The 24,007-nt window shown below is 54.7% G+C and overlaps 1 protein-coding gene across 2 annotated transcripts in view; it reads right to left on the reverse strand.

Moving 5' to 3' along the window:
• The window catches only part of STK32C (serine/threonine kinase 32C), a 98,636-nt gene extending 74,974 nt beyond the window's left edge, over positions 1 to 23,662 (reverse strand). For both annotated transcript variants that reach the window (XM_039465357.2, XM_039465358.2), the window contains exon 1: positions 23,274 to 23,662. In XM_039465357.2, coding sequence (XP_039321291.2) covers positions 23,274 to 23,535 — 262 coding nt within the window. In that variant the 5' untranslated portion in view covers positions 23,536 to 23,662. The remainder of the gene's footprint in view (positions 1 to 23,273) is intronic.
• Positions 23,663 to 24,007: the final 345 nt, after the last annotated feature.

The raw sequence follows: 24,007 nt of genomic DNA on the forward strand, positions 1-24,007 counted from the left end.
CCTCAGAGTCCCGACTGTGTGGCCCTTCCCCTCAGACGAACAGAGCCGCAGCCCTGGGAACCGCCGGCCCTGAGACCAGGCACGAACCGGGGACGTGTTCCCACATCTGCCCGTGGGGCACCACAAAGAGCTCAACGTCCCCACCCTCTGGAGTCTCTATCCTCACCCGGAGACTGATGATCAACAATTAACAGATGGAAACACGGAGAAAATTAGCAACACGGTAGACTTAAGGAAAACCATGTCAATAATGACGTCAACACTCCAAGTAAAAAGCAGGTATTTTCAGACTGTATTTTTAAAAGCAAGACACCATTATGTGATAGCTGTAAAATATGTACTTCCTAGTTAAAGACACAGGTTAAAACAGATATATCATGAAAATGCTGATCATAAAATTAAGTGACTATATCAAAGTATACTATAAACTAAGGAATATTACCAATGAGTAGAGGAACATTTCATAAAAGGTTTCATCATCAAAAAGACATGCCAACCCTAAATGTGAATGCATCCAATAACCCCCCAAAATACATGGAGCAAAAATAAACAACATGGAAGGAAGGAAGAGACCAGCAACAGACACAGCTATAGATTGTATCCTTCTCTCTATGACAGACAAGAAACAAAGAAAATGCAGAATGCCAACGTGAGGAATAAAAGGGTGGAATCACTATAGCCATTCAAAGGGAAACAGCTTCACACAACAGACTCAGCAGCTTACATGAAATGGACAAAGCTCACTCCTTGAAAGACACAAGCTACCAAAACTAACACAAGAAGAAATGGACAATCTGAATAATTCTATAACTATTAAAGAAATTGAGCTCACTATTAAAATCTTCACACGAAGAAAACCCCCGTCACATGGCATCACTGGTGAATGTCAGAAAACATTTAACAGAAAAGCAACATCAACATCAAACAAACTTTTTCAGAAAATCGAGGGGGAGAGACTCTCAGCTCATTTTGTGAGGCCAGCACATGCCTGATATCAAAACCAGACAAGGACACTGCAGGAAGGAAAACATAGGCCAACATCCCTAATGAACACAGATGTAAAAATTATTAATGAAATATTTGAAAACAGAATTCAGTAATACATAAAAACAAATCTAGAAAGGCAAGGTTGGTATAATGTTCAAAAGTCAATCAATGTAACCTACCACACGGACAGAATAAAGGAGAAAAATCATCATGTCCACAAATACAGAAGAAAAAGCATTTGACAAAAGTTAACAACTGTTAATAATTAAAAGTACAAAACTAGGCAAACTGAGAGGAGAAGGGGACGACTTCTATCTGATGAAAATCATCTGCGACAAAGCTCAGCTAACATGGTGCTTAATAACAAAACATTGAATGCTTCCCCTAAGATGGGAAGGCAGCTGAGGTGTCTGCTGTCACTTCTGCTCACTGTGCTGGAGATCCTGGACAGTGCAACGAGGCAGAAGGTTTTAAAAGAAAGAAGCAAAGCTGTCTTTATTCGAAGATGATCTGAGAAACCCTCAGGAGTCTAAAAATATGATAATGGAAATTCTGAGTGAGTTTAGCAAGGCTGGAGAATACAAAGGCAATATAAGCAATAGATTTCATTTTAAAAAACAAACAACATAAAATAGGCCGGGCAGGGTGGCTCGCGCCTGTAATCCCAGCACCGTGGGAGGCCAAGGTAGGCAGATTACAAGGTCAAGAGATCAAGACATCCTGGTCAACATGGTGAAACACCACCTCTACTAAAAATACAAAGATTAGCTGGGCAATGTGGTGAACGCCTGTAGTCCAGCTACTCAGGAGGCTGATGCAGGAGAATCACTTGAACCCAGGAGGTGGAGGTTGCAGTGAGCCAAGATCGCACCACTATATTCCAGCCTAGTGATAGAGTGAGACTCTGTTTCAAAACCACACACACACACACACACACAAATATAAAATATGTGGAAATAAATTTAACAAAATATCTGTAACCCTTGCACACTGAAAGCTAGGAAATGGTCCTGAGAGAAATTAAAGAAGATCAAAGCAAAATGTCCCAACAGGCACAGATTCATAGATTAAAAAATCTCAAATTTTCAAGAGATCCATTCTCCTTGAATCGATGTATAGTTTCAGTGCAATCTCTCCTCCAGAAGAGTACAAATAATACTGATTTGCAGAAATTGACAAGCTGGGATAAAGCAGCAAATAATCTGGAGTAGCCAAAATCACTTTGAGAAAGAACAAAACTGGAGGACAAGCGCACTTGCTTCCAAGACTTACGAAGCCACAGTCATAAACAGTGTCACACTGTTGTAAAGACAAGACACACAGGTCCATAGAAAAGAATAATGTTCAGAAACAAACCCACAATTATAAGCTCATTTAAAAAAAAAAAAAAGGTTCCAAGAGGAAAGGGTAGTCGTGTCAGCAAAAGGTGACATGACCACATAAACATCCAGATTATAAAGAGAAGAGTTTGGGAGGGAAGAAGAGAAAAAACGTCTTCAACCCTCACGTCATGTGAAACATAAAAACTAACAGCTATAAAACTTCTAGAAGAAAACACAGGAAAAAATCCTTGTGACCACGAGTTGGTCAAAGATTTCTTAGAAAAAAACACAGAAAGAACAAACTGTAAAGGAAGAAATTGATGATATACTGAACTTCATCAAAATGTAAAGCTTCTTTCTCCAAAACCACCATTAAGAAGTAAAGAATCAGACAAATATGAAGAATTGGCTCCTGTGAGCCAGTGGCCAACTCCAACATAGACTGGGCTGCTGCAAAGGGTCAAGGGTGAACTTTCGGAGGTGATGGACATATTCAACATCTTTATTGCAGTGGTGGTTATGAGACTGTATGCGTTCGTCAAAACTCATTAAATCTCAACCTTAAAATGGGTGAATTTTATCTTACGTAAATTAGACTTCAATAAAAACGACTTTAAAAATCAACCATATTTATATGCACCAGCAATTTAAAAAATTTAAATAAAACTAAAACAATGCCAGTTACAAGAGCATTAAACAAACAAAAATTATTTGTGGATAAACTTAAAAGATGTACGAGACCTATATACTGAAAATTACAACCCATGCTGAGAGAAATGAAGGAAGACCTGAATAAAGATGTAACATGTTCATGGATTGAAAAACTATTATTAAGATGTCCAGTCTCCCTAAAATTGAGTTATATTTTTAACAAAATCTGAATCAAAATCTTGGCAGCCTTTTGTGTGTATAAATTGACAAGCTGGTTTAAACTTTATATGAAAATACAGAGGATCTAGAATTGCTAAAACAATTTCAGAAAATGAACTAAATTGGAGGACATAAAAATCTCATTTAAAGATTTACTATAAAGCTACAATAATCAGGACAGTGTGTTACTAGTAACAAGAACGATAAAAAAACAAACAGACCCAAACATATTGGTTTTGACAATGGTACAAAGATAATCCAATGGAGAAAGCTAAATCTTTTCAATGAATGATGCTGGAATAAATGGATATCCACATGGAAAAATGAACCTCTACCCCAATTTCACACTCTGCACAAAAATTAATTTGAAATATGTCTCATACCTAAACTTGGCTTTTGGACAAAGATTTCTTAGAGGAGACACAAATAACTAATACTGTGTGTCAGAAGAGAAAATGAATGGGGAGCCATCAACTGGAAGGCAAACGGGCATATGTATCCATCAAAGGACCTGAATCCAGAATCTTTAAAGAATTCCTACAACTTGATATTAATAAAACACACACACAAACGGACTAAAGACTTGCACAGACGCTTCACAAAGTAAGCCATACGAATGACTGTCTCAGTCCGTCAGGCTACTGTAACAGACTACCATAGCCTGGGTGGCTCAAACAACAAATGTTTATTTCTTATAGCTCTAGAGGCTGGGAAGTCCCAGACCAAAGCACTGGAAGACTCGGTGTCTGCTGAGGGCCCACTTCTCGGCTCATAAACAGCTGTCTTCTCTCTGTGTTCTCACGTGGTAGAAAGATGGTGAGAGAGCCCTCTGGGGGCCCTTGTTATCAGGGCACTAATCCCCTTCACGAGGACTCCACTCTTATACCTAATTACCTCCCAAAGGCCTTAGGTCATAATACCATCACTCTGGAGGTTAGGATCTCAACATATGGATGTGGGTGGGGACACACATACTCAGTCCACTGCAACGTTCAATAAGCCCACGAAAGAGTCACCCATGCCATCAGTCATCAGGAAAATGCAAATGTTCCAAACACCAAAATTTATCATTTATCACATTTGGAAAGGCCCATTGTTTGGCAACCTCAGAAGCATAATTTTCTTGGTAACTGGATGGTCATCCAACAGCAATCAGATTTGGCCACACCTGCCAAAGAGATTCTACTGTGCCTCTAAGATACCAGCTGGCCATCCTATGGGCCAGCAGATGCCTCCACCTCAGACCCCAAGAACAAGCCCAGGACCCAGCCAGAGAAGGGAGCAGGGCTGGGCCACGCCTGCCCGCTGCACACTGCGGTACACTCCCCAAGGGAGACACAGCACTGGGCAACACTCGTGGTCTAAAAGCCCAACTAGTGTGTGCTCAGCTCCTTCCATGTTGACGCATCCACATTCTCTTTCTACCCAGTTAAATCTAAGCATTTATTGAGCACTTACATGTGCAAGACCAGATGGAGTCCAGAGTGAACAAAACCCAGCTCCTGCCCACACGGCTTTCTCAGCAAAGGAGAGACATGTTCTCGCAGCAGGTAGTACCTAGAGAGGATGCATTTACTGTGCACGTGTGTGTGCATGCATGCTCACAGGGGAGTGACATCTCCAAACACAAAGCCAGATCCTCCTGGCCAGATCATCTGACTGTTCTGACATTTATGAGGATGGATTCCAAGAGATCCCCAAGAAGCTAAAGTCCCAGGACTACCCAGGAGGCTGCCGGGACCAAGCCAGCAGCCAGCATGCTGTGTCCTGAGGCATCCTCCTGATCACAGCCCTGGGGAGCTGGGCATCACCGCCCTGAGGGTCCAAGGCTCTATTGCTGTTCACAGTGCCACCGTACCCAAGGCCATCATGCCCACGGCTACCATGCTCAAGGCCACCCAACAAGGGCCACCCATCCAAGGTCACCCTGGGCTGCTACACCCAGGGCCACCATGTCCAGGGCCACCCATCCAGGCCTACCACACCCAGGGCCAACTATATTGGGCCACCCAAGGGAAACAGGGCAGGAGCAGCACAGCCAGTCTTCCACCGGCTTCTGCTGCCTCAGCTCTCACCTGCCTCCCTTCCAGCTCTCCCTGCATTCTGATAACAGCCCTGATGGCTGTGAAACCTTGCCGTCTGTCCATTGAAAAGACAAAACCAAGACAACAACTGCACATAGAAGAGGAGAAACCACCAGAGAGCAAGTGTAATTAAGGAAAATTTTCTGAACCTTCCAATTAGCTCAGCTGTGGATGAGTTGGCTTGTGCTCTCTGGAGCATTGCCATGTTTTAATTAAAGGAATGTGAGTTCCTTTCAGCACAGGTTTCCTGAGATCCACTGCACTGGGCCCCTGGACACACCACACAGGTCAGTCCACAGGAAGGACAGGCTCCACTGGCTGTGGGTGACCCTGTCCCCTCGGATGTTCTCGGTCGGAAATGTGTGTCATCCTTGCGAGGGTGGGACTCTTCTTTCCAATGACCCAGGAGCCCTCCGGACACATCCTTGTTGCCTTGGAAGAAAGAAGCCCGTGGTCAAGCCGTGCTGAACAAAGCCCAGAGGCAGAGCATGGCCACCTGCAGAGCCCAGGTCACCTGCTGGGAAGAGGGGCTGTTCCCACGAGATGCCAGCCCACCCAATGGAGGTGGGCCTGGAGCCTCCGAGAGCACCCCTCTGCAAGTCTGAGTCTACGTCACACCAGGTATCATCCTTCACACATCCAGACTCCTGCATGAACACTGGGGCTGAAGTATGCCAGGCCCCAAGCAGAGCCATGGCATTCATGCACCAGGCCTTGGGAGAGAACCTTCCAGTGCCAGAGACCCCACCCCACCCTGGCTCTGACACACCTGCTGTCCTGCACTGAAGACCCTCAGGCTGCAGAGCTGAAGGACACAGACCACATGGGCTCCATGCCCACCTGTGAGCACAACACAGCCGTTCCTGACCTGCCCCACCAAGCCTGATGCTGAGAGTGGGAAGGGGTGTGTCTCCCACCCTCTCAGACACCAGTTCGGGGACAGGGAAAGAAGACCACTGCAGTGAGGTCCATACATGGCCACACCAGCTTTTACCTCCCACCCTCGCGCTGGCCTCTCTAGACCTGGACTCCCCCTGTAGGTGCCCAAGACTCATACAGGGACTGAGCACCTCCCGGGACTGGCCTCAGACCGCAGTGGGCATGAGCTTCGACACTTCACCTACTCCCTAAAGTCGCAGAGAACAAGAACAGTGGAGACAGGCTGCCACCCTGGACATCCAGTTCCACCACAGGCACCTCCACAGGGAGTAGACAGCTGGTGCAGCACAGTCTGAGCCCAGGAACCCAAGTCCAGCCCTCACAAACACCCCCAAGACCACTCATCAGCCAGGCAGGGTCCCCTCATCGCCACCGAAGGCCTGGGAATCAGCCTCTGCCTCTCCATCCATGCACTGAACATTCACTCACACACACACAGTCCACATGCACGTCAATACACACACCCCCACACAGTCACACGCTCATCCACACTCAGAATGATGCATTCACACACTCAGGCACATGTAAACAATTCATGCATGCACACACATTCACACACATGCTCATGCACACAGAAGCATTCATACACATGTACACATTCACACACATGCTCATGCAAAGGCATTCATACACATGTACACATTCACACTCAACATGCTTATGTAAACACATTCATAGACATATACACATTCACACACATGCTCATGCACACAGAAACACATTCATACACATACACATTCACACACATGCTCATGTAAACACATTCATACACATATACACATTCACACACACGCTCATGCAGACATTCATACACATATACACATTCACACTCAACATGCTTATGTAAACACATTCATGCACATATACGCATTCACTCACAAGCTCATGCACACATACACATTCATGCATGCACACACATTCACACTCGTACTTGTGTAAACATACACATTTGTACACATACATTCACACTCACATACTCATGTAAACACATTCATGAACATACATGCATTCACACAGAAGCTCATGCACACATAAACACATTCATGCATGCACACACATTCACATACATGCTCATGTAAAAACATACACATACACACATTCACACACTCAAACTCATGCACACATACATTCATGCATGCACACACATTCACTCACATGTTCATGTAAACACATTCATACACATACACACATTCACACATAAGCTCATGCACATACATTCATGCATGCACACATTCACACACATGCTCAGGTAAACAGTCATACACATACATTCACACACATGCTCGTGCACACATAAACACATTCATGCATGCACATACAAGCTCATGCACATTCATGCAAGCACACACATTCACACGCTCACATGCTCATGTAAACAGTCATACACATACATTCACACACATGCTCATGCACACATAAACACATTCATGCATGCACATACAAGCTCATGCACATTCATGCATGCACACACATTCACACGCTCACATGCTCATGTAAACAGTCATACACATACATTCACACACATGCTCGTGCACACATAAACACATTCATGCATGCACATACAAGCTCATGCACATTCATGCATGCACATTCACACGCTCACATGCTCATGTAAACATAAACACATTCACACATACATGCACACATGCTTGCATGTTCACGCACTCCCACGCTCATGCTCATATACACACAGGCTAATCCATGGATCCCCAGTGTCAACCCAGGTGCTCTGAGGGGCGCCCAACATTAGACCCCCACCCAAAGCAGGCCCTGGAATTGTGGAAATAAAGAGAGACCAGACCCTGGTAAGCCACTCTCCAAGGTCTAGCTGACACCGTCCCCTGGAGCTCTTCTATAAGAAAGACGAGGGAGGACATCAGATTGACGACCTCCCACCCTCTGGAGACTGCAGCTTGCGAATGCCCCTCCCCAGCCCCTCTCCCCTCCCTTCCCCAGGCAGACACCCTCTTCTGGCTCGGCAGGTGCTCGCCTGCTCCAGTGCTGCAAGTCACCCGGGACGCAAGACTGAGCCAAGGAGGTGAAACCTGCCCATGCGACGTGCAGGGCAAGGGGCTGACCCAGAGATGAGCAGCGAACGGCAAATGTCTTCCAGCGGGGAGCACAGCACATGCAGGGAGGGCGGCACTAGGGAAGAGCCAAGAGAGGCTCAGCTGGGGCCAGGGGCAGGGGCAAGACTCAGACTGTGCCTGGCTGAGAGGAGGATGAGGTAGCCACGGAGAGGAGGACGGGGCAGCCACGGAGAGCAGCCACGGAGAGGATGGGGCAGCCACGGAGAGGACAGGGCAGCCACAGAGAGCAGGACAGGGCAGCCACAGAGAGCAGCCACGGAGAGGAGGATGGGACAGCCACGGAGAGCAGCTGCAGGGAGGAGGACAGGGCAGCCATGGAGAGCAGGACAGGGCAGCCAAGGAGAGCAGGACAGGGCAGCCAAGGAGAGCAGGACAGGGCAGCCAAGGAGAGCAGCCACAGAGAGGAGGATGGGGCAGCCACGGAGAGGACAGGGCAGCCATGGAGAGCTGGATGGGGCAGCCATGGAGAGGAGGATGGGGCAGCCATGGAGAGCAGCCATGGAAAGGAGGACAGGGCAGCCACAGAGAGCAGGATGGGGTAGCCACGGAGAGGAGGACGGGGCAGCCACGGAGAGAAGAACGGGGCAGACACAGAGAGGACGGGGCAGCCATGGAGAGCAGCTACGGAGAGGAGGATGGGGCAGCCACAGAGAGGAGGACGGGGCAGCCACGGAGAACAGCCACGGAGAGGAGGATGGGGCAGCCACGGAGAGCAGAACGGGGCAGCCACGGAGAGGAGGACAGGGCAGCCACAGAGAGCAGCCACGGAGAGAAGGACAGGGCAGCCATGGAGAGGAGGATGGGGCAGCCACGGAGAGGAGGACGGGCAGCCACAGAGAGCAGCCACGAAGAGGAGGATGGGGCAGCCACGGAGAGCAGGACGGGGCAGCCACGGAGAGGAGGACGGGGCAGCCACGGAGAGGAGGACGGGGCAGCCACAGAGAGCAGTCACGGAGAGAAGGACAGGGCAACCATGGAGAGGGGGATGGGGCAGCCACGGAGAGGAGGACGGGCAGCCACAGAGAGCAGCCACGAAGAGGAGGATGGGGCAGCCACGGAGAGGGGGAACGGGGCAGCTGTGGAGAGGGGGAGGGGGCAGCCATCAAAAGGAGGACTGGACAGCCATGGGAAGGAGGAAGGGGCGGCCATCGCTACCTCTCATGGTCTCTCTACCTAGGCCTGGCGCCTGGCGGGTACCCCTCCTGGCTCTGACATGGCCCAGGGCCAAGCGACTGTCCCGGCCAGCAAGCTGTGGGCCACTCTCAAGCCTGGGCAATTCTCTGCCAGCAAGAGACATCTCTGAGCACTCCTTCCCCTGCTCCAGCCCCTGGCAGCTCCACACAGGACAGTGTGACAGTGAGTAAAGCCCTCCCTTGGACTCAGGGGGACACAGAGCAGGCAGCAGAACCAAGCCCATCACCCTCAGCCGCCAGCGTGGGCTGGTCGTTACTGCAGCATGTCTGCCACTCGGACTGGGCCAGGGGAGCGCGGCGGCCAGCCAGGCACACAGAGGGCGCCGTGGACAGAGCTCCTTTAAGCAGGAGCAGAGTCAGCTGGCTGCAGCAGAGGGGGACAGAGGGGAGGCCAGGCCAGAGGGGAGGCTGGGCCAGAGGAGGGTGGGGAGATCACACAGCCAGACACGTGGTGAGCCTGGGCCTGAAAGACGGAGCCAGGAGCCCAGCAGGAGGAAGGTCCAGCAGACAGGGCCATGCCAGCCACAGCCTCAGGAACAGGGCTCAGCCCTGAGGAAGCCTGCACAGCTGGGGCGGAGCTGCGCCTGGAATGCAGGAGCCAAGGCAGAGGGGGCCCTTTAGAGGGCAGAGCCAAGAGGACACCCGACGTGCGGAGCACGAGGGAAGGAGCCTGCAAGGGAGTTCAGAGACGGGCACAGCCAGGGGCCTTCAGGCAGGGCCAGCATGGGGCATCAGGACTTGCAACTGCACCTTCAGAAGTGAGACACTCGAATGGTGATGTGAAGTCAAAGGCCGGACGGAAAAGCCTGGAATGTGGGAAACAGCCCCCAGCTGGAGACAGGATTGGGAGCTGCGGCCATACAGGGGGTATCTGAACCATGTGATCACCAGCAGTGGGTGGATCGGGAGGGGAAGGAGCCCTGAGGCCCCAGCACAGCAGAGAAGGAGTCAGAGATGGGGAGGATCCGCCCAGAGGCCATGCAGGGGAAGGGGGAGGGGGCTGGGCACCAGGAGCGCCAGATGCTGCCAGGGTCAAGGCCCAGGAAGGCTGGGAACAGAGCGCAGCGGCAAGGAGGGGTCCGCCCCCGGGCTGCTTTGGAGCAGGCAGGGCAGGTCCCAGCTCCAGTGGGTTTTGGGAGAACGAGACGGCAGGGAGTGAAAGAGTTTGAGTTTTGCTGAAAATGGAGGGCTAAGAAATACGGCTGTGGGCTGCAGCTTTCTCAGCTCCGGAAATACAAGCACGTTGCTTATCCACTCAACAGCCACACGCTGAACGCCATCTGAGGCCCTGCGCCCTCTCCACTCTGGGGACGCAAACACGCATGGCTCACTCTCGGCCCCTCGGGAGCACTGGCCCGTTGTGTCCGCAGCTTTCAGTCACTGACCTCGCACCATCTGCAGCCAACAGCTCAGCCTCCAGTCCAGGCACGGCTGGCACCCCAGCCCCCGACCCGGAGTCAGCACCGTGGACAGCTCTCCCCCGGAGCACCAGTTCTGGACCCCAGAGCCCGGCGTGCCTTCCTCCCTGTTCCCTGGAGGTCCTGACCATGGAGACAGGCCACAGGCCCGGCGGCTACCACGTGTGGTAGCCTCGTTTCGTCTTGATCAGTGCTGGCTGTGTATGACACAGGTGTTCTGTGACATCATGGGTGGTCCACAGGAGAACACCAAGGCCCAGCCATTGGGGCCAGGACAGCTCCAGATGTGATGTCAGCGGCCTCTGCCTGCTCTCGGTGTGGACTGTGTCACTTTATTAACCCAGAGGAACAGCTTCCAAAGGAGGGCTGTCAATTCACACACCCACCGGCAGTGCACAGAGCGGGTGCACAGAAAACACGTTAAGCTGAGCCAACGCAGAGACAGGAAAAGCTGAGTCTTAGGCTGGCAGTGACACCATGGGCTCTGTACTTTAGAAAGATCGCTGTTCTCCCAGGGCAAAGAGCACACTGGGGCCCAGAGCTCAGTGTCCACCACCATCCTCCTCACAAAGAAACCAGGGCTCCCTGGAGAAATGGACAGTCCTAGGGCTGGGTCAGGAAACACAGCGGGTAAGCCTGCGGCATCCTGCGGTGCCTGAACGTGAGAACATGAGAAAGTGATCAGAAACTCACAACGACAAAAGCACCAATGCAAGGGTGTCAAAGGAGGCACAGCAACAGACAGCTCCCGGTGGCCAGACTGGGACAAGGTCACCAGGAACCCAAAGCAGAGATGGATTACAACCTACATGTAAATCAGCACCTATGGGCCTACGGGGGTATCAATGGCTGCGTAATAAAATTAATGCAAGTAAGAGACAAATTTATGCAGAAGAATTCGGGCCGGGCGCGGTGCCTCACACCTGTAATCCCAGCACTTTGGGAGGCTGAGGCAGGCAGATCACGAGGTCAGGAGTCTGAGAGCAGTCTGGCCAACATGGTGAAACCTTGTCTCTACTAAAAACATAAAACATTAGCTGGGTGTGGTGGCACATGCCTGTAATCACAACTACTAGGGAGGCTGAGGCAGGAGAATCTCTTGAACCTGGAGGTGGAGGCTGCAGTGAGCCGAGGTTGTGCCACTGCACTCCAGCCCAGTGACAGACCAAGACTCTGTCTCAAAAAAAAAAAAAAAAAAAAAAAACAAAGAAAAAGAAAAAAAAAAGAAAAGAAAAAGAAGAATCCTGAATTACGTATGTAGATAAGCCCCCTTGATGAGGGGACCACGACTGCCTCCCGTCCAGCGTGGGCTGCAAATGGTCCCGTCCTTCCAGAGGACAGTGTGGAAAAGGGGGAACGGGGACGTCATGGTGGAGACGCCTCGCAAGCGACAGGCAAGGAGGCGCGTGGACGGCACACGGTCTTGCGATGCATGATGAGAACGGCATTTACCTCCATGCTCTTCCTCCCAAAGCCCCACATCCTGAGAGAAACATCAGACGAATCCCAGTTAAAGGACATTTCATGACACACCTGACCGGTGCCCCTCGAGCTGTCAAGGTCATAAAAAAGTCTGAGAAGCCGCCACAGCCCGGAGGAGACGAAGGCAGCAGGAGACGCCCGTAACGTGGGATCCGGACGGGATCCTGGGCCAGAAAAAGGACAGGAGGGTGCGGACTCCCTCGTGACAAGGTACCTACCGGTGCTGGTTCTCCAGCTGTGACGAACGTACCCCGTAACGCAGGCCAGTAGCTGAGAGAAGCTGGGTTTGGGGCACATGGGAACTCTCCGTATCAGCTTCACAACTTTTCTATCAATCTAAACGATCCTAAAGTAAGTTTATCAGGAAAGGAGCTTTTAAACGGTGATACCAACTTTGCAGGTATGAACTGAGAGGTCATATGAAAAACTACGAATGCTTGTTTTATCAGTGCTGAGATTACATAAGACACTGGATTTCTCCACTTTTCTCTTGTCACTTTCATTATATAATAAAAAGCTATAAAGGAAGAAAGAGATCATTCTGGCACAGCATCTGGTGGTTAGACAGGGCAACCACACAATTTATCATCCAAACCAGGCCACTTGGAGAGTGAAAATGGCCGCCACGAGCAATGACACCGGTCAGCAGGCAGGGAGCAGACGTCCCAGGCGACCCAGGTCATGGTGGCCACAGGGCAGGACTCACAGGCCTGAGCACTCTGAGGCTCTGGAAAGGAAAGTCAGGGCCGGGGAGAGGCCACCACAGGGGGTGCAGGGACGGGCAGGAACCCAGAGACGGGGGCGGACGTCGCCGCGGACAGACGCCAAGGCCTGGGCACAGCTCTGCCCAGCGTCCTCTCCCACCGCTCACCTCCCCTGTCACTCTTTGTTTCCTTGCGGTGCCCAAGCAGGTGCAGCTTCTGGGTGGGCGACAGTCACAGCTTAGGCCCCTTCCTTCCTGCGCCTCTGGCCACTGTGGTTCTGGGGAAGGGGCACCAAGACCCAGTGACAGAGGACTCTCCTCCTGACCCGGGCTTCCACCCCACACACTCGCAGGACCCACGCCGGGGACCCTCCTCCGTGGTCATCCCCAGCGTGTCCAGGGCAGCCAGTCCTCGCTGCCGCCCACCCGTGCCTCTGCCCCCGCTGCCAGCAGACCCCGAAGATACACCGAAGAGCCTGCCGTGGCGGTGCCTGGTTACCCACCTTGGGTTTTCCAAAACTGCCGCCTACACTTCCCAGCCCTGCCAAGGCCACACCAGCCCCGGGACTAGCTGGGCCACACACTCAGGGGCCGGGTCCCAGGTCCAGCCCTGTCTTCAGAGCAGACTTTTTCCTACCCTTTCCTTTCTTTCTTTCTTTCTTCCTATTTCATCCTTTTCTGTCTTCAGTCATGTGCTAACTTTACAGATTATCTTTTCTGTCTACAGAGATAAAACATCACACCAGAAACACAAGATGACTGATGTTTACAAGAAAAAGGAATAAGCACTGGCGGCAAAACAAAGACCCTGGCACAGCCACAGGCGCCTCGTCCAGGGGCGGGAGGAAGCCCTGAGCCGGAGCTCCCGGACTCCGCAGCAAAGCGCCCGCAGTCAGGAGCCCGCCCCGTGGCTGGCAGCGAGTGCACAGCCGCCTGGCCTCTGGGACTTCATTTTCCAAACGCAGGAAGGTGCTGACTTTCACTCCGACTCCGTTTGTTCCCAAGTACAAACAGCCTTCCCTTCAAGATCTTTCAGTTTCAAAGCTCAAAGACGCTTTGCATCTCCTGGGGTCTTGGGGCTCTGGAGCAGCAACCTGGGTACAATGGCTGGTGCTTGGCCACTCGGCTAAGCTGGGGTCAGAGGGGCCAAGAGAGAACTCCTGTGATGCTGGCAGGTGCAGGAGGACTGAGGGCTAAAGCTGTGCAGGGCAGCCCCGGGGCTGGGACCTCAGGCCCTGGGCAGGGAGCTTCCCTGGACACTGCCTCCCTGAAGGTCACCGTGGCCAGATGCACTGACCATGGCACTTCCCCCTTGTCCCTGCTCTCCCAGCCCCACATCCAGCTACTCCTGGCAGTCCTGCCGACCCACAGCAGCCCTGGCCCAGCCCAGATGCAGAGACTTCGCCCTGCGGGGTCCCTCCCCAGCATCTGAGCTGGGCCCGTGACGGGCCCCAACCACCAGCAGAAGGCAGGCAGAGTGACCCTGTGCCAGCGCAGGCCTAAGCCTCGAGAAGGCCCGGCATCCTCCGCTCTGCGTCTGTGAGCACCCCGGGGCGTCTCAGGAATTCCTGCTGCCCCAGTACAGGGCCCAGTGGGGAGAAGAAGCCGAGACCCTGAGGACAGCGGTGGTGGTGTGAGACACGACCACAGATCCTGCAGCCCAGCGGCCCTGAGGATGAGCTGGACTTGGTGACCTGCTTCTAACAGGACACGGTGGAAGGAGCCTGCGGCTCAGACCCCGGCTGCAGCTTCACGTTTCTGCTCAGCTCGTTGCAGAGGAGGGGAGTTGAGCACTATGTGTGGGGTCATGGGGCTGGGGGGGCGGTGGGAGTTGAGTGCCGCGTGTGGGGTCACTGGGGGGTGGTGTGTGTGTGGGGTCACGGGGGGGCAGTGGGAGTTGAGTGGTCACGGGGGCGGTGGGAGTTGAGTGCCGTGTGTGGGGTCACTGGGGGGTGGTGGGAGTTGAGCACTGTGTGTGTGGGGTCATGGGGGGGCAGTGGGAGTTGAGCGGTCACGGGGGGCGGTGGGAGTTGAGTGCCGTGTGTGGGGTCCCAGGGGAGTGGAGCGCCATGTGTGAGGTGAAGCACCATGGACAGCTAATCCCCAGCCAACAGCAGAACTGAGACCCCGGGACAAGAGACCAGGGAGCTTCCACCAGCACGAAGCTCTCTGAGCTGCTCTGGCCGAGGTGGCACGTACGTGGATGAGGGAGCCAGGACGGACGTTCTAATCCCACAGACGTCACGCAGCACAGAGAGACCCGTCCCCGTGAAGCCCTGTCTGAATTCGCAGCCCACAGCATGGCGAGGAGCCACGAGGAGGCTGATACGTCACTAGTGTGGGGTCATGTATTAGCCGCAGTAGGTAACTGGAACAACGTGTCCCTTGGGCACAAACAGGACCCAGTTTGAGAAACGAGGTGCCAGGACCCTGATCCCTTTATTGGACACAAGAGCTGCCAGAAACAGCTTTCCCACAGTGAACAGAGGCTCTGAGGTCAGACGTCACAAAGTGACAGAGGACGGGACCCAGGGCGACAGCGCAGGGAGGGGCAGAGCGCACGGAAGAGGCGGCACCATAACCCCCGCTGCCTCCTGCCCACATCCCAGCATCCTGGGCAACACAAGACAAATGTCATCCTTGCCAAGGCCCCAGAACGTGCACAACGCCCGTGCTAGACTCCTGCCGAGTTCCAAACCCAGAGGCGTCTCTCTCCTGCTCCATCACACGTCTGCCTTCTGCATTCGGAGGACGAGGAGTCATGATGTGAATTTGGAAAGAGGAGAACCTTTTCAAAGTCAACTTTCTAAATCACTGTGAGAAATGGAATGTGCTCAGTTCCTATTTTTAATAAATTGGGGGCGACACCGACTCCCACCTACACCATCTCCTTGGCTTCAGAACATAAATAACACTGAGCTGGGTTTCCACAGGATAGGCAGGGCCAGAGCCCAGGAGGACGTGTGGCAGCGACCATGGAGGCTCCCTCCTCACAGGTGAAGTGGGGCGGAGTGAGACTGGACAATCCCAACAGGACAAAGCCAGGCCAGGGCAGGGACCTCGGGCTGCCCTGCTGCCCAGCCACACTCATCTCTGCAGCAGCCTTGATTTTTAAAACAATCGATCCCAAGTCAAGGAGGAAACTGTCTTCTGATGAAGCAGGTTTACCATACAAATAACGATCGTATGGCTTACAGCTTCCTCCAACTGTCTCAAGTTCTGATCTTTATCATCAGTCAGCAGGCTGGTTTGCCTGTACATTGGGAAAGGGGAGGGGCCTGGCGTTTGCCCACGCCCAGGGCAGGCAGGAGACACCCAAGGAAGCGACTCGGGAAGAGATGCCATCCCAGGTGTCCACGCACCCTCACCGACAGCCAGAGCTGGACAAGGCGGCATCTCACTCGCGGAGGGGTGAGAAGACCAAGGTCTCGCCACGTGCCCGAGCATTAGTCAGCAGCAGCAGGAGAAATGGTGGTTCACAGAGCTTTATTTTTATCTCCAGTTATACACAGACAGCAGAGGGAGGGAGGTTCAGAGACACACACAGCTCCACAGAGCGTTTTAGGTGAGGAGGAAAATCTGGCTGCTGGCTGGGAAGGGAAATGACGCCAAGCAGAAGTTATTAATTTATTAACTAGTCTTCCACTACGGTGAGCCCAGACTCAGCTTGGAGCTTCCTCATGCCAAGTAGAAGGCCTGGTCAGATTCAACTCCGAACTTCCTAACACCAAGCAGAAGGCCTGGTCCTCCACTGACATGAGCCCAGATTCAACTCTGAGCTTCCTAACGAGGAAGAGACAGGGTCAGGGCCACAGGGCACAGGCCCTTCCTTGATGCAAGATCCAAGGGGCTCTAGAGAGGCCTGAAGGGCCTGGTCCAGAACCCAAGTTCCTCCCTAGGGGATCCTGCCTGACACAGCAGGGAGCACCCATCAGGTGTGGGGGCCCCAGGGAAGATGAGGTCCCTCAGCCGGCTCGGGGACACAGGGTGCTGTGCCCAAAAGCATGGGGCTAGGCCCCCCAGGACGCCGTGTGGACACACCAGACCACCCCGCCTTGGATGCACAGGGCCACACCCCCCCCCCAGGAACCCGCCAGTGGACACTCAGGTGACCCCACCTCGGATACAGGTCAGAAGACAGATGCCTCGTCCCCATGTAAAGGAACCGGTGTGGGCTGCTGGGCGGGGTGAAGACGCAGGAGGGGAACCATGAGTGGCAGGTCAGCCATGTCGGAGAAGGACGGGCCTTCAAGGGGGACTGAGAGGCACAGAGGGAGGAGAAGCAAACCAGAAGAGAGTCCACACGCAAGGCGCCCTCTGACAACTGGCAACCCCTCCGTAAGGAGGAGATCCCCCTGAGGCCCATCGGAGCCCGGGCCCAGGGACCGGTGCCCCAGGGGTTTTCCTGCCCTCCCTCACCATTACGCACTAAGCTCTCACACTCAAAGTAGGTCCACGGACCAGCAATGCCGGCACCACCTGGGGGCGGCTGGGAATGTGGGCTCTTGCCCTGCCCCAGGCTGGCTGCATCAGCTGCCTTTTCACAAGCCCTGGGTGACTGGGGGTCCGGCACAGGCTGGGAAGCTGCTCTGAGTGGTCCTGGCTCTGTGTGGAAGACACAGGGACTCCCTCCGATCAGCTCAGAGTCTCTCTGGGCTTCATCCACAGAGAGAAACCCTGAACAAAAGTCACCTCCAGTGCATCCTTGCATTACTTCTCAACTGGAAAGCTGGCTGCTTCAAGTTTTCAAAGAAAAGCCGGCTTATTTTTAGCCTTGCAAAACGCACAACCAGATGGATAGACACACAGAGCTGACATTTGTTACATAAAAAGTATGACAGGAGGTCCCAAGTCCACTCTAGAGCAGCCTCACCGCTGGGAAGGAGAAGGCACCATACTGCAACCGCCCCAAAGGCCGCCGGGACACCCGGTCCTGGGCCCAGACCAGGTACAGACACGTGAGGGGGCCCAGCCGGCCAGGACCACAGGCCTCCTCCCCCATCTGCATGCCACGCCAGGGCCCCCTGCAGTCACCAGGCTTCTGACCCCCAGGGACAGGTATCTGGACCACACAGAGAGCCACCATCCTCACCCCAACCCCTGCCTCACAGGGTCAGAAGGCAAAGGAAAGAGCACCCTCCAAATTGCGAGTCTGCACTGCTGGAAAGAGTCTCCCACACCAGGGCTGAGCTGATGCTCTGGAAGGATGACCCGTCCACGCCGAGCACGCGGGAGGAGCTGTCTGCAGCCTTCACAGCCCCTGTCCTCAGCACCTTCTCTCTCTGCTCTATGAGGTCCAGCAATGCCCTAAGAGTGAGGCAAAACTATCACGGGGTCCCTAGAGTCACTCTGAGGTGACATGACAAACCACCCAGAAAGCCAACAAAATGAACTTTTATAAGTCTTGCTCTGTTGCCAGGCTGTAGTGAAGTGGTGTCATCTCAGCTCACTGCAACCTCCACCTCCCGGGTTCAGTCCATTCTCCTACCTCAGCCTCCCAAGTAGCACAAATTACAGCTGTGCACCACCACGCCCAGCTAATTTTTGTATTTTTAGTAGAGATGGGGTTTCACCACATTGGCCAGGATGGTCTCGATCTCTTGACCTTGTGATCCGCCTGCCTCAGCCTCCCAAAGTGCTGGGATTACAGGCGTGAGCCACAGTGCTGGCTCAAAATGAATTTTAAAGTGATGAGAACCGAGGAGAATTTAGCAAAGTGAAGTCATGTACCACAGGTGGCGAGTTTTGGCCATAAACAAGGTGAATGCTGCGGAAATGGAGCGTTCCTTCACGCCAGCAGCACCCGGTGTGGAAATGACCAGTTCAGTCCAGCGTCAATCAGCAACCAGCCCCCCAGGCCTGGAGCAGCAAGGGCACAGCCTGCCCGGGCTCTGTGGCGAGGGGCTGCACGGAGCCCTCAGACCTGTACATGTGGAAACATCATGACCACGCTCGCCCTGGGAAAGCAGAGGACTCACGGAAGAAGGGGACAGCTTTCCCACTCTCCTTCACGTGCTACTCGCTAAGGGTTTTCATTTCCAACACAAAGAGTGAAACCACAGAAGCGCTAGAAGAAAGCACAGATGCAGGTTCCTGAATGAAACTCTTCTTAACTGCTGGGAAGGACTTCTGTCCCGTAACAGCGCGGCCGGAAGCAGCCACGAAGGCAGATGATGAATCTGACCGCACACAAACTAAATACATCCACAGAGAAAAATACCAAGTAGCAACATTAAAAGATAAATGGGAACGTGGAAGGGAAGCTGCGGAAGGCTCGGCCTCCGAACTGTCCAGGAAGGGCGAGGGGAACCTGGGGCTGCCCCTGCTCAGTACACAGGCTGCTTGCAAGCACGAGCACGCAGTTCTGAATAAAGAAACCTGGATATGTGCCAAACGTGTTGGGCAAAAAGATGGTTAACCTCACTGGTAACAAAGAAACTCCAAGTATGAGTGCCGTCTTTTAATCTCTTAGAGTGGCAAAAAACAGAAACACTGCTGATAGCCAAAGTGGGCGAGGATTCAGGGGGAAAGGCTTTCAAACCCTCCACCCCCAGAGCACATGAAAATGGGTTTCCCCTTCCTGCCCCCCGCTCAGCGCAGGCACCCCTGGTTCTCTCTGCTCCCCCGCCGGCGCCTCCTGCCGTCCACTGCACCTGCTCCTGCCTCCCTGCCTCATCAGTCTCCCCGCTTCTCCTCTGCCTGGTCACCCCACGACTGCAGGGCCCGCATCTAAGGCTCATTGGGGGACCCAGTGAGGGGCCACACATGCCAAGGTATTTCACGTGGACCCCTTTGCCTGGGCAATGTCATTCCTAAAAATGTGTCCCAGGGAAACAATGCCAAGTGCACAAAAACAAATATCCAAAGATGTTCATCAATACATCTTCATGATATTTATAAAACAGAAACACCTCACTGCTCTGTGACAGGAAGCTAAGTAAGCAGAGAACGTCACAGCTGCTGAGAGGAACACTGGAGTCAGGATGCTCAGCCCTGACCGCTGGGAAAACTCAAAGGCGCTTAAAGACAAGCCTGAGCCCCAGAGCCCACCCCAGTTCACCCACAGTTCATGGGTGTGGCCTCCTGAGCCCCAGAGCCCACCCCCGGCCCACCAAGCCCCCCAGTTCACCCGCAGTTCATGGGTGTGTGGCCTGGGCATTTTTTAAAAGTGCCCAGTGCATGACTCTAGAACGCAGCCTGGGGTTGAGAACTGTTGTAAGTTCAGCCAACAAATGATGCATTAGGTCTGTAAGACGCTGGCGACACACTGCTGAATCCACAAGCACGTTGCGACAAATCAGTGTGCAGGGCAGCATCCCACTTCTGCTCACAGAGAGAGAGCGTTTCTCCACGGCTGTACCTGCATTGCCAGAAAAAGGCTGGGAGGTGACACCAAAGCCTTCCCCGTGATCTCTCACTGCTGAAGTTACAGATATCTTGGCATAACGTATAGAATGTTTTAAATACATACATTTTGATGCTTTTATAATTAGGAAAAAACAACGCTGTTTTTAATTTGAAGGGATGACTTGAGGAGTCTGGTAGCCCCTGGTCCTGCCCACGGCCCGCCCGGCCCAGAACCCGCGGCAGGCCGTCCATGGCCTGCGAGGGCCTGTCCTTACTCTAGCCTTCCCCAGACGAAAGCGAACCCCCCTGGGTGAAGGGCTGCTTCCTGCTGGTGGGCTAATGCCGTGTCTGGTTGGAGACACAACGCTGTGACTCCGGAGACCCCAGGTCGCTGAGCTGCTCAGCGGGAAAGTGCCGGAGCCTCCTCTCAGGCTCACTTGGTATCACCAGGACACCAAGACAGAGAGGAACGCAGGGGCTCGCCCATCGCCATGCCACTCTGGCGCAAAGCGGAAGCAGGAATGCTCCCTAACCAGCTTCAACCGCAAAAAAGAATTTCTCGCCCGAGTCAGAGAAGGGACAGAATGGGAGGACATGCGGGGCTGAGGGAAAGGAAAACCGACGACGAAGAGGTGCGGAGAATCCCGTACCTGCACCAAACACCCACCAATCAGGAGCGCGGCTCTGGAGTCCACGAATGGAAAGGAACTGAGGACATGTACGATCTTCTACGTCACAACGACGCCCAGCTGTGGAAATTTACCTGGCACTTTGTTAAACAGCACTCTTATTTTTTCTGCATGCTAAATTTGATATATTAATTAGGTGTTTTAACCTAAAAAATTCATCAGAAGGTCTCACGTTGCCATAGCAACCATGCAGCTTCAGTAAACTGGAGTCACCAACACAGCCCCAGGGCCTCCTGAAGCCAGCGCTGCTGCGCGGGGCCAGGAAAGTGCCCGGGAGTGACCTGGCCAAGCTGAAAGAGCTGGGACACGGCACCACAGTCCCCTCCTAAAAGACTCACCTTTCTCCTTCCAACGGCGTCACTCCCACCGACGCACGTCCCGGCTTTCGCTCAGCGCGGCACCACACTATTCTGCAAACACTGTGCCATGACTCCCAAGCTGTCTGCGCCCCGCCAATAACCGGAAGAAGCGGAACGAAGCAGTCACCTGCCCAGAGAATGTCCTCTGCTATCTGGGCCAGTGGCCAGCCTTGTCCTCCCGATTTCACCACACAAAGCCCAGCTAAGTCCCCCAGGCGCTCGGCGTGGGATGTGGCTGCACGCCATGTCATAAGGAGCCGGGGTCCGTGGGACATGTCAGCCGAGACCTCCACCACACCACCCTACACTAGGCAAATACAGTGACAAAATGATCCCCAAGTCAGACTGCGAGCCCCACAGACACACTCTATGCTCTTTTTGCCTTTCTAGTGATCCCTGAATTCTGTGACATGGCACACTGTGAACACGTAGGAAAGTCTAACTTAAAAAGCCGAAGGCCACCCAGGGCCACATCACTGCCTCCTGTCCCACCTCGGCCGCCCTGGAGAGCACTGCGCAGAGACCCAGAAGAGCGGCTAGTTCGTGGCCGACACCAGCAAGTGCTGAGCCAGACGGGTTTCTCAGACCTTCTCTCATCTGCAGCCAGAAACTAGATGCAAATCTGCCTCCTGATTAGGGCCGAGTTCACTCCGGGCTTTCTTTAGGTTGAATATTTATGTTAAAAACAAAAACATGTATCAAACATTCGCCACAGTGAGTTCTGCTGTCCCAAAGTTCAGGAAACAGTGACGGCCACCCTGGAAGGTGCGGGACCTAGTGTGGCTGGGCCTCCAGCCCTCTTCCTGGGCAGCACATCATCAATCCCGGGGCTGTCTCCGGGAGGACCGCCGGTGCACAGCCCCGCACTCACCAACGCTGGCCTGAGGTCGCACTATTGCAATTTCCCATAATGCTTAAATTATTTATCCCAAGTAAATAACTTCAGCTCCTGAGCACTGTGCTCTAAAATGATAAAGGATCCATCATACCTCTGCAGGCTGTCTATAAATGAAAAATGCCCATTTCAATTATTTTAAGAAAACGTCAAAAAACATGAGACGTGTCATCACTGAACCATTTCAAATAGCCTACACGGCATCTGTATGTTTGCAGGTGACTGTATTACAGCGTCCACCGGCAGACGCCTCGCGGCACCTCCCAACAAGCGCTAAGTCGGGGAACCCCGGAGACCTGCACGGCCTGTCCCGTCCCCTCGCCTGGCCTTTTCTGCTGGCGCCCACTGCTCCACGGTCACTCGAGACACCAGTCCCCGGGCTTGGCGGCTTCACCTGCAGGACTTCGCTGCGCACTCGTTCCTGAGAGGCCAGGCCCGGCCTCAAGCGCACACGGCTGTGCCGAGGCCGGACACGGCGCGGCCACCACGGGCCGCCACCTGTGGGGCAGGCGCCTCACTCCGCGCAGGTGAGCGCCTCCCAACAGCGAAGTGCCGCCGAGGCGCACGTGGGCCCGGCCGAGCGGACGCGGAGGGCGGAAGACCCGGGCTGCGGCGGGCGGTGGGCGGAGGCGCGCGCAAGCCCGGGGCCGCCACGGCCGGGAGACCCTCGCCCCACGGGGCCCCCGCCCGGCCTGCTCCACCCGCGGCGCCGCCACGGGAAACGGAGGACGCGGCGGGCGCCCCGGACTCGCGTGGAGCTGCTCCGGAAGCCGGGGCGCCCCGGGACGCCGTCCCGCCGGGTGGACGCTGCGGGGAAAAGCCGCCCCGCCGCGTCCGCCCCCACGAGAGCGCGGGCCCCCGCGCCTTCCCCGCGCCTTCCCCGCGCCGCACTCACCGTCGTCCTTGTCGTCAAACACCGGCCTCCGCGCCGTGGCCGCCGACATGGACGAGCCCATCCTCTTCTTCCACTTGCTCCACGGAAACAGGGGGCGCGGCTGCGCGCGGGCATCGCCCGAGTCCCGGGCCCGGGACGGGCCGGCAGCGGGCGGCTGCGGGGCCGGGGGCGCGTCGGAGCCGGAGGGGCGCGCGCGGCCGGGGGGCGGCGAGCCCGGAGGCGCCGCGGCGCAGCTGCCCCTGCGCTCGGCGCCGCTCCGCATGGCCGGGCCTGGGTGCGCGCCGCGGCTGGAGCACCGGGCACGGCCCGCCCGCAGGGCCGGGAGCAGCGGCGGCCGCGGGAGCGCTCGGGGCCCGCAGCGCCCGTCGTGCGCTCTCCTGGGCGGCGGAACCCGCCCCGCAGCCTGCGAGCGCAGGGGGCGGGGAAGGGGCGGGGCCTCGTGGAGGGAGGGCCTCTGGGCGGGGCCGGGGCGGGGCTCCGAGGAGGGCGGGGGCGGGGCCTGGGCGGAGCTGAGTGCCGGGGCGGAGCTCCGAGGAGGGCGGGGGCGGGGCCGGGGCCGGGGCGGAGCTGGCACCCCGAGTGTCGCTCGAGACCGGGTGGCCGCCTCCAGTCTGGGGATGGGGGCTGTGGTTCGCCAGAACACGGGGGCCACGGCTCCGACTGGACGATGGGGACGGGAGCGAGGGAGGCAGGGAGCGTCCCCACGGGTACCCCGGGGCCGGGAGGCCGGCGTC

The sequence above is a fragment of the Saimiri boliviensis genome, chromosome 12 (genome assembly GCF_048565385.1).
Source record: "Saimiri boliviensis isolate mSaiBol1 chromosome 12, mSaiBol1.pri, whole genome shotgun sequence".
NCBI classification, from domain to species: domain Eukaryota; kingdom Metazoa; phylum Chordata; class Mammalia; order Primates; family Cebidae; genus Saimiri; species Saimiri boliviensis.